Genomic DNA, 11,454 nt, shown 5'->3' with positions numbered 1-11,454 from the left:
TCGCACCTCTGACGTCACCGTCGCATGAAGCTGGAGTTTAGCAGCTGCCATATTTGTTACTGGCAGAGTCAAACTGAATGCCCGGGGATAATGGGTGGCGGGGTGCACAGCCCTTGTGTGAGCGGCTGCCAGAGGCTCTAGAGGAGTCCTCATTTATTAGTGGGGTAGTGGAAAAAAGAATGGGCGGTATACCAGGTTATTGGAATGTATCATCAGGTGCCTATCTAAGGCAGGGTAGCATGCAGTAGAGACCCTGGTATCAGCACTGTGGGGGAGTGAAAGCTGGTTTGCCCATAGTGACCAATCAGATTTCACCTTTCATTTTCCGAAGGAGTGCTGAAAAATGAAAGGTGGAATCTGATTGGTTGCTATGGGCAACTAAACCAGTTTTCCTTTACACCAGGGTTGATAAATCTAGCCCTGTGTGTCACTTTAAAAAAAAAAAAAAAAACCTGCAGCGTCGTGTGACCGCATGTTCTCTGCCTTCATGAGCAGCGGGCTCCCCCATTCTTGTCACACAACACTCAAGTGTGTGACAGATTCCCTTTAGGCTAGGGCTACACATGAGACATGAAGTTTGTATTGCCACATTGTACCATCAGATTTAATGATTGTCCATTGGGTAACGTTCTGACCCCTCGGTAGCAGACTGGCCACAGACCCCACAGGGAAACTTCACTGAGCACTCAGCGTGGCCGCCAGCCAGGTGATCTGACGCTCCCAGAGTTACTTCGGTACCCGGCCGGCGGCTGCAGGTGCCATCCTGAACTCAGAATTCAACTGCTCCGGAGGCAGCTGGAGTAGGAGCACGGAACATGTCACTGCACGGGGGCAGCTTCTGGGGAGTTATTTGGCCCTGCTAATGCAGTATTGTGTGATGCACTGTGGTATTTGGTTCTGCTGGGGCAGTATATTCTGCTGCACTGTGGTGTTTGGTTCTGCTGGGGCAGTATATTGTGGTGCACTGTGGCATTTGGTTCTGCTGGGGCAGTATATTCTGCTGCACTGTGGTGTTTGGTTCTGCTGGGGCAGTATATTGTGGTGCACTGTGGTATTTGGTTCTGCTGGGGCAGTATATTCTGCTGCACTTTGGTATCTGGTTCTGCTGGGGCAGTATATTGCGCTGCACTGTTGTATTTGGTTCTGCTGGGGCAGTATATTGCGCTGCACTGTGGTGTTTGGTTCTGCTGGGGCAGTATATTGTGGTGCACTGTGGCATTTGGTTCTGCTGCGACAGTATATTGTGCTGCACTGTGGTGTTTGGTTCTGCTGGGGCAGTATATTGTGGTGCACTGTGGTGTTTGGTTCTGCTGGGGCAGTATATTGCGCTGCACTGTGGCATTTGGTTCTGCTGCGACAGTATATTGTGCTGCACTGTGGCATTTGGTTCTGCTGGGGCAGTATATTGTGCTGCACTGTGGCGTTTGGTTCTGCTGGGGCAGTATATTGTGCTGCACTGTGGCGTTTGGTTCTGCTGGGGCAGTATATTGTGCTGCACTGTGGTGTTTGGTTCTGCTGGGGCAGTATATTGTGCTGCACTGTGGTGTTTGGTTCTGCTGGGGCAGTATATTGTGCTGCACTGTGGTATTTGGTTCTGCTGGGGCAGTATATTGTGCTGCACTGTGGTATTTGGTTCTGCTGGGGCAGTATATTGTGCTGCACTGTGGTATTTGGTTCTGCTGGGGCAGTATATTGTGCTGCACTGTGGTATTTGGTTCTGCTGGGGCAGTATATTGTGCTGCACTGTGGTATTTGGTTCTGCTGGGGCAGTATATTGTGATACACAGTATGTGGCCACTTTTTATTTTTTCAGGGCCACTTTCTCAGTCCATTCCTGCCAACCCCCCACCTGCCGCTGAAGTCTCTTTGCCACAGCTGCACTGGATCCTGGCAATACCCAATGTCAAGATATCGAGGGAGATTTATCAAAAGTAGATAGGAAAACTGAGTTAGATGCCCATAGTCACCAATCAGATTCCACCTTTCATTTTCCAGAGGAGCTTTAAAAAGTGGAATCTGGTTGCTATAGACAACTACGCCTATTTTCCTTTCCACCAGTTTTGATAAATCTTCCCCTTTGTGTGCGGAAGTTATATTTAAGGGCCTGGTCTAGGGTCCAGGCAGTAAGCACCACAGCCAGTGTCCGCTTCCCTTGGTTACCAGGCAGGGGCACCAGCTATTCAGTGGCAACGTCACATCCAGCTTCTGAAGTCACGCGGGTCACATGATTGGGGACGCTCCGTGTGACCTGCAAACTCGGCCTATTTGAACCACTGCTGGCCACAGTTGCCTATAAATTAGGTCTTTGTACCTCACTAGTCTGCATAGTGGACTGCGTTTTCTGTTTTTTGGGTTTCAGTTTGCTCCTGACTATCTTCTGCTTGAATCTTCTCCTGGTTTGACCTTGGCTTAGATTTGGATCTGCTTTCGTCTGACGTTTTGGACCCTGACTCGACCGCTCGTGCTTGACTTCGGCTTGGTATTGTGCCACTCTTTTTCTTCTAATTTTGCTTTGATTGTACAATCCTGGTTTTGACCCGGTCCGTACGACTTTGTGTTTATTCTGGTTTTGTATCTCTCTATTCTGGAAGCCTGTCTGTCACTTTGTTTATTATTTTCTCCTTGCCTTCTCCCCTTAGGTCCCAGCACCTAGTCAGGAAGGGATGGTCCTACAGTTGTGGGCCGTCACCTAGGACAGATTGTGCAATTAGGCAGGGACAGTGTTGTGGGTAAGTGAGTGCTCACCATTCCCTGCCATGGCACTTTTAGTCAGGATAGACCATCACTAGCTGATTGGCAGAGGTGCCAGATCCCTGCCAATCAGCTGTACGGTTTAGCTCCATCAGCGGAAGTCAGCAGTACTGTCATCATTGCAGTGGAGGGAGCTCATTGTTCCCATTGACTCCAGCTGTACTCATTTGTATTAGATTTAATGTACCACATTTTGGTTTTCTCTTACATTGGTCAAGCAGAGGTGACGCCAGACTACTACTATTTATGAGTATTGTGATCAGTGGATGACACTGCAACAGGAATTCACTGGGATTGCTATTGTTAGGACATGTTCACATGTCAAAAATTTTTACATCAAATCCACGGTAGGTCAGTCACAGGGTTTCGTCATTTGAACATGATCCTTTTTAAGCAGTTGAAAGAAAAAGAGCCTGGCAAGGTTTTATGGGTTTGCTGTCACTTTTATGGAAGCACTGTGGCTGTCACTTTTTTCAAATAGCAACTTTTTCAACCCTCTCTACTCAATTCTAAGCCTGTCCACTAGATGGCGATATACATTAAGAAACCTACAATTTACAGCCAAGCACGCTTTAGAACTCCAGTCCTCAATTCCCACCGATCAGTCATGACTTGAGAATATCCCACAGAATGAATAACTTTGATAAGTCCCTTATGAGCTGCTCAGTAGGAAGGAAATGGAGGGCTGGAATTGAGAAACACAGTGCCTGACATTTATGAAGCCAAAGGGCCAATTTTACACAAGCGTAATTAGTCCATAAAATATATTCTGTGTATCATAAGTAGTTCCCAGACTAAAAAACGTATGACATTGTAATGATGTATAATGCTGTTTGCTTCTGCCTGTTCTCGGCTGTACTCAACTATACTGCCCTAATTCTCATGCCACCAGTACAATTCAGTACAGCCAAGGTCAGGCAGGTACACACAACATTATAAATCATTATAATGCCGTAAGTTCATGTCACAGGAGAAGGGTTCAGTCCTGGAAATACTGCTGGCACAGAGTGTATTTCATGGACTGATTACGTTCATGTGAAATTGGCCAAACCTTGGGGCAAAAGTAGACCAATATTGCTATGCTTTCACATTTGTATCCATTGAAGCCTATCTGAAGTGGCAGAGTCAGAGGCCTTCTCATGTTAGTTGCATAGTTATAGGGGCTGCCGAAGTTACAACCAGACCCTGAATCCAGGAGGACCTGAAATGCTCCTGCACCATGTCAGTTGGCCGAGTTACTGTAGCAAGTGGGGCATGTGTAGCTTTCATTAGGTGGGACACGCAGCCCCAAGTTACTACATTATCTCCTCCAAATTTGGGGTCTCATCTGAGGGCTGATATAATTGTGGGCTGGCATCTTAATTATTTTGGGGACTGATCTACATAGTTGATTCATTTTGTGGTCGGGGAGATCTGGTCTAAAGGTCTGATTTGGGTCTAAATGTTGGAGTCTGAAATTTTTGGCTCTTGTCTGAATTAAGAGTTAAGAATGTTGTATGATTTAATTTAGGGTTTTGAATTTAACAAATATAACAGTGAAATAAAGGGCATATTAGAATGGCAGAACTACTGCAACAACCATCTAAATCTCTGCCATGTATGCCATTGTATTAGAAAGATATAATGCATTTGGAAAGTCTTCAGACCGTTTCACTTTTTCAAAATTTTGTTATGTTGCGGCTTTGAGATAAAATTTTCAAAAATCACGTTCTTCCTCATATCTCTGGACTTTGTTGCATTCAGCTTTCCCTCAACCTTGACCGGTCCTCCTGCCCCACCCCCCACAGCATGATGCTGCCACCACCATGCTTAAGTGTAGGGATGATATTGGGCAGTGCCTGGTTTCCTCCAAATTTGATGCTTAGAATTGAAGATAAAAAAGTTAAATCTTGGATTCATCAGACCACAGATCTTGTTTTTCACAGTCTGAGAGTCTTTAAGTGCTTTTTTGCAAACTCCAGGTGAGCTCAATCGATCCTTTACTGAGGAGAGGCTTCTTTCTGGCCACAGTGTATTTTATTGGGATTTTATGTGATAGATTAACACAACGTAACAAGTATGTGAGAAATGAAAAGAAAATGATACATGGTTTTCAAAATTTTTAATAATTTTTTTTTTAAAGTGTGGGGTGCGTTTGTATTAAGACCCCTGTACTGAAACCCCTAAATAAAACCCAGTGTGACCAATTGCCTTCAGAAGTCACCTAATTAGTAAATAGAGTCTACCTGTGTGTAATTTATTCTCAGTATAGAGGTTTGTTAGAGAACATTAGTGATAAAAAAAAAAGCATCATGAAAACCAAGGAACACACCAGACTGGTCAGAGATAAAGTTGTGGCGAAGTTATTTTTGAAAGCAAACCATAAGAAGTCCCGTTTGCCACAAGGGAACATGGCAAACATGTGGAAGAATGTGCTCTGGTCAGATGAGACCAAAGTTGAACTTTTTGGCCTAAATGCAGAACACTTTGTCTAGTGGAAAACTAACACTGCACATTACCCTGAACACATCATTCCCACTGTTAAGCATGGTTGTGGCTGCACCATTCTGTGGGAATGCTTTTCTTCAGCAGGGACAGGGAAGCTGGTCAGAGTTGATGCGAAGATGGATGGAGCTAAATACAGGGCAATCCTCAAGGAAAACCTGTCTCCGAGAACAGAATACCAGAATTTCTGCCGCAAGTGTCCTCTTACCCTTAAAGGGGTTAGTCCATGAATAATGTAAAAAATTTAAATCATACATAATTTAGTGGATGACAACCTACTTCTAACAAAGATAGAGGAAGCCCTGTACCTCACATGGATCCTGAGATCTACCCATGCATTGCTCCAATTGAGTTATTACACTAAAAATGTATTCATTTAGGTAACAAATATAAACGGCTAAAATTAAACCCCCCATACAGAGCTACTGTAAAAAGGGTAATACATTACAAAAAAAGGGCATTTTAAAAATACAAATCTGAGAGTTTAGTTGTAGCCTTTGAAGGTTACACAGGCCTTAAAGAGGACCTTTCACTACAGCATAAACTAAAAACTAACTAGATCAGTGAGCAGAGCGGCGCCCAGGGGTCCCTCTGCACTTACTAGTATGCCTGGGCGCCGCTCCGTTTGCCCGGTATAGGCTCCGGTGTCTGCGCTCCCTCTGACTGATTTTTTGTAGGAGGCGTGTCCCTATCTGCAGCACTGGCCAATCGCAGCGCACAGCTCATAGCCTGGCTATGAGCTGTGCGCTGCGATTGGCCAGCACTGCAGCAAGGGACACGCCTCCTACAAGAAATCAGTCAGAGGGAGCGCAGACACCGGAGCCTATACCGGGCAAACGGAGCGGCGCCCAGGCATACTAGTAAGTGCAGGGGGACCCCTGGGCGCCGCTCTGCCCACTGATCTAGTTAGTTTTTAGTTTATGATGTAGTGAAAGGTCCTCTTTAATAAAATCTGTAAAAAGGAGGTAAAATCTGCAAAAATACAACACAAACAGCAGGTGGGGAAAAAGAGCAAAACAATCTAAAAAAATTCTTTAAATATATAAATTCGGAAAAAAAACAAGGTCTGAGCAGGTAGGTTCCCTAAATAACAGTAAAAAGGGGTTCATCACTGAAGAGGCAGAGTTACTAAATGTTTTTTTTAGCTCTGTATATACAAAAGAAGAGAAAGGAGCTGATATCGGTGGTGCCAGTGCTGTCAGTACATCCAGTAATATACTCAATTGGCTAACTATAGATATGGTCCAAGCTAAGTTAAAGAGGACCTTTCACCAGAATAAAACTTCTAAACTAACTATACAGGCATGTAGAACGGCGCCCAGGGACCCCCCTGCACTTACTGTTATACCTGGGCGCGGCTCCGTTCTCCCGTTATTGCCTCCGGTATCTTCATAGTTAGGCTCCACCCAGGGGAACCTGCCGGCACCTCCTTCTCCCATGCTGCAGCGCTGGCCAATCACAGCGCTCAGCTCATAGCCTGAGAGGCTTTTTTCTCTCTCAGGCTATGAGCTTAGCGCTGCGATTGGCCAGCGCTACAGCATGGGAGAATGAGCCAATGGCAGGTTCCCCTGGGTGGAGCCTAACTATGAAGATACCGGAGGCAATAACGGGAGAACGGAGCCGCGCCCAGGTATAACAGTAAGTGCAGGGGGATCCCTGGGCGCCGCTCTACATGTCTGTATAGTTAGTTTAGAAGTTTTATTCTGGTGAAAGGTCCTCTTTAAATAAGGCAAATGTGAACAAAGCTCTGGGTCCAGATGGATTACACCCAACTAAAGATTAGCGAATTATTGAAAAGTTTGATTCGGCTAATTCACTATTTTTTAATTTTTTATTTGCTTTCTGATTAGTTACTTTGCCACTAAGTGCATTTTTTTGTAAGTAGCGGGTGCAATGACTGGGACCTGCGATAGCGCTGCTCCCCATCATTGTACCCCTCAGATGCCGTGAGCAAATGGAGGCGGTAAGTTAGAATTTTTTTTATTTTTTATGCTATTTCAGGTTAAATCGATTCACTACCACAAAGCATGAGGAAATTCGGCTTGAAGGCGAATCAAATTCATCCTGAAATTCAAATCGAATTCCACTTTGTGGGATTCTATTCGCTCCCTCTATACCCAACAGTTCTTAAAGAAATCAGTTCAGTCATTGCTGTGCCTTTGTTTAAAATTTTTAAAGATTATCTAGGTACTAGTACAGTGCTAAGTGATTAGCGCAAGGTAAATGTGATGCCCATATTAAGGATGTAGGTCATCTACAGGTAATTATAGACCAGTTAGTTTAACTTCTGTTGTAGGAAAATGTTTGAAGGACTCTTAAAGGACTATATACAGGAATATGAAACTGTAAACAATATCAACAGAAGTTGTCAGTCTAACCTGATTTGTTTTTATGAGGAGGTATGTAAAAGCCTGTGGATGTAGTATTTCTGGATTTTGCTAAGGCATTTGATACTGTCCCTCAGACGTTTAATAGGTAAAATAAGGTCTATAGCAGTGATGGCGAGCCTTTTAGAGACCGAGTGCCCAAACTGCAACTCAAAACCCACGTATTTATTGCATGGTGCCAACATGGCAATTTATCCTGAATACTACCATGCAATACAGTATATCTTCCATGTACTTTATCATTTAGCTATAATACATTTAGCTGCCTACATTCAATTCTCTGCCAGTGCCATTCATAGTGCGCCCTGCGCTGATGAATGTCTAGTAAAGTCTAGGGCATATAGTACACCATAGACTTTTTTTCCAGGGAGCGGGTGCCCACAGAGAGGGCTCTGAACGCTGCCTCTGCCACCCGTACTATAGGTTTGCCACCACTGTTCTATAGGCTTGGAAAGTATTGTTTGTAATTTGATTAAAAACTGGCTGAAGGACCGTGTCCATAGAGTTGTGGTCAATGATTCCTATTCAGAATGGTCCCGGGTTATAAGTGGTGTACCCCAAGTTTCAGTGCTGGGTCCTCTATTATTTAATTTATTTATTAATGATATTGAGGATGGGATTAATAGCACCATTTCTACTTTTGCAGATGACACTAAGCTGTGTAGTACTGTGCAGTCTATGGAAGATGTCTATAAAATACAAGCTGACTTGAACACCGAGTGATTGGGCATCAACTTGGCAAATGGGGTTCCATGTGGATAAATGTAAAGGTATGCATCTTAGTAGTAATAATCTATGTGTATCATATGTCCTAGGGGAGGTTATATTGGAAGAGTCACTTATAGAGAAGGATTTGGGTGTCCTTGTAGATCGTAGATTAAATAACGGCATACAATGTCAATCAGCTGCTTCTAAGGCTACCAGGATAATGTCATGCATTAAACGAGACATCGACTCACAGGGCAGGGATGTAATACTACCACTTTACAAAGCGTTGGTGCGGCCTCATCTGGAATATGTAGGTCAGTTCTGGGCACCAGTCCATAGAAAGGATGCTCTGGAGCTGGAGAGAGTACAAAGGAGAGCGACTAAACTGATAAGTGGCATGGAAGGTCTTAGTTATGAAGAAACATTAAAAGAATAAAATGTATTTAGTCTTGAGAAGATACATCTAAGGGGAGACATGATTAGCCTATACAAATATATAAATGGGACATACAAAAAAAACGATGAAAAACTGTTCCATTCCCTCAAAAGACAAGGGGGCACTGCTTCCGACTGGAGAAGAAAAAGTTTAGCCTCCAGAGGCTTCAAGACTTCTTTACTGTAAGAACTGTGAACCTGTGGAATAGTCTTCCTCAGGACATGGTCACCACAGCACAGCTCATCCCCGTCCCCGCCTGCCATTGGCTGCCCCCCCCCCCCCCCCCCCAGACACCGGATGTTTTCATCCATGTACAGAAAGAAGAAGCAGGCGTGGGGACCAGGAGTGGCGCAGGAAGCGGGGTAAGTATATTACCTGTGAGGGGCCTGGCACATGGGGGGGGGGGGGGCTGTTGGAGACATTGGATAACCCCTTTAAGTAAAATGTACATGTGACATAGAGTGTTATTTGTCCAGCACCTAGTAAATATCATCCTCATCGTTGGCACTCATCTCAATGACCTCCGTGTTTACCATATGTACTTTGTGTGGAACAATGTACGGAGAAATCACAGTTTAAATAATGAGGGTACCATCTAGAAAGTCTTCCAGAATAATCATTAACTAAAAGACCTTTAGTCAACACAACTAACACATGGAGTTTGGATTCTGACCTTTACTACATCTAGATAAACATTGTTCTCCAGACTCGGTCTTTCCTTACCTAGTCTGAATCTCTACCCGGTAACAACTGGTCACTGATTCCTAGTAAATGAACCAACTCTGTCATTGGAGCAGGAGAACGGAATAATGATATCGCTCACCTTATTATTTTTTTTCTGTATATTTTCCACGTTTTCAGCTTCCATTAAAGGTAAGCATATTTAGACAGCATTTACTGGGACTCCAGTGAGATACTTTCTCAGGCTTGTTTTTACTCAAGTTGTATTCCTTAGATAGCCCAGACTGAGTGTATGTAATAATAAGCTCTCACAAGTCATATAATGTGTCATATTCTATATTTACATGGGCTATACATACCAGAAAAGAGTTTGGTGTGAGATTGTATAGCATTCCAGTGTATGGTGTGGAGAGGGCCTTGCTGTTGTTTTTCCTAGTGGTACTAAATATGTTACTGTGACTTTAGACTAAGCAGAATATTTCATTACAAAACATACACATATATCTATATATTACAGTGGGAGCGCTTTTGGTTCAGAGATAGATAAGTTTCTTTTATAGAAGTCTTGTGTTTCAGGGTGGTTTCACACATTGGGGGCATGTATAAAAGAGATATGCCAATTTTTGGGAATAGAAAAGTGGTAAATTTTGGTGCAAGTCAAGTTTTGCAGATTTTGTTTTGCCGTTTTACGACACCCATGTAACTAAAAAAAAAAAAAAAAAGCTCAACTACCTACAGGTGGGACCTTGATGGCACAACACATTTAAAGTAAACCTGTCAACATGAAAGTTCAGTGTAGACAGCATGTTATAGAGCAGGAGGAGCTGAGTAGGATGATATATAGTTTTATGGGAAATTATTCAGTAAAACTTTTCATTTATACATTTCAATCTCTGCTCACTCTATGTTTAGGAGTCACGTGGGAGGTCCTACCTAGTGATTGACAGCTAGCCAACTATAAAAGGAAGGTTATTACTCACTGGTGGGACCATGCACATGACTCTGAAGATCCAAAAGAGCAGAGACTTGAGAGCAGATATTTAAATGTGAATTACAAGGTTTGGTGAATCACTTCCCACAAAACTATATGTCGATCTGCTCAGCTCCTCCTGCTCTATAACATGCTGCCTGCAGATAGGAATGCATTTTCATAGTGACCTTGGAAAAGTGGCGCACATTACACCTGAAATCTACACCAGCTCCCTTATGTTTTAGATTTAATTTTCTGACACGTGGAAGGATGCGTCAAAATTTGAGGCATTCTCCTAATAATTTTGGTACAGTCTTAACAAAATCCCCCCCATATTTTTCATGCTGTTTTTATGACATTGTGTATCTTTGGTGCATTTTTTATTGCAGTTCTTTCTACCTGAGGTGACACAAGGGCCCCTCTTCTACTTTCTTCTAGAACAGGGATGGCCAACCTGCGACTCCCCAGCTGTTGTGAAACTACAACTCCCACAATGCCCTGCTGTAGGCTGATAGCTGTAGGCAGTTTGGGCATACTGGGAGTTGTAGTTTTGCAACAACTGGAGAGCCTCAGGTTGGCCATCCCTGTTCTAGAGGATATATTTTTTTTTAATGCCCCCCTACTCCAGCGGGACCTCTGAAGACATCTCTTTATTTTGGGATTTGTGGACCCTGCATGTAAACTTCCTACATTGACAGGATCATGTGCGCTGTTCCAACCAGTGACTGGCCTCAGCTATGGCATGCATCCAAGTTGTGCATCACTGCAGAGTCTAAGGCCGCTTGGGGACACATTTCCGTTGAAGCTAGTCATTGAGTGCTGCAGTTCTTGTGAGTCAGTCCATGCAGGAAGTTTACATGCAGGGACTGAAGGCCAGTAAAGATAGGCCAGGACCCACAAAGCCCCAATAGAGCAGTGGGGAGCAGGTAAGTATAGCTTCCTCCACAGGCCCAACTTGTAGGCAGACCCAAAAATTCCAGGGCAACCCATTTAAAGGGAACCTGTCAACATTAAAATAGAATATATGCTGCATGTTA

The 11,454-nt window shown here is 43.8% G+C and overlaps 1 protein-coding gene across 1 annotated transcript in view; it reads left to right on the top strand.

Moving 5' to 3' along the window:
• Nucleotides 1-9,506: 9,506 nt before the first annotated feature.
• LOC122924568 (microsomal triglyceride transfer protein) overlaps nt 9,507-11,454 on the top strand; it is a 121,181-nt gene continuing 119,233 nt past the window's right edge. Inside the window, exon 1 of the mRNA XM_044275801.1 lies at nt 9,507-9,639. Within this exon, the coding sequence (XP_044131736.1) occupies nt 9,576-9,639 (64 nt within the window). The 5' untranslated portion in view covers nt 9,507-9,575. The remainder of the gene's footprint in view (nt 9,640-11,454) is intronic.

This window comes from Bufo gargarizans, chromosome 1 (genome assembly GCF_014858855.1).
Source record: "Bufo gargarizans isolate SCDJY-AF-19 chromosome 1, ASM1485885v1, whole genome shotgun sequence".
Classification (NCBI taxonomy): domain Eukaryota; kingdom Metazoa; phylum Chordata; class Amphibia; order Anura; family Bufonidae; genus Bufo; species Bufo gargarizans.
This window is presented reverse-complemented; position numbering and strand designations above follow the sequence as displayed.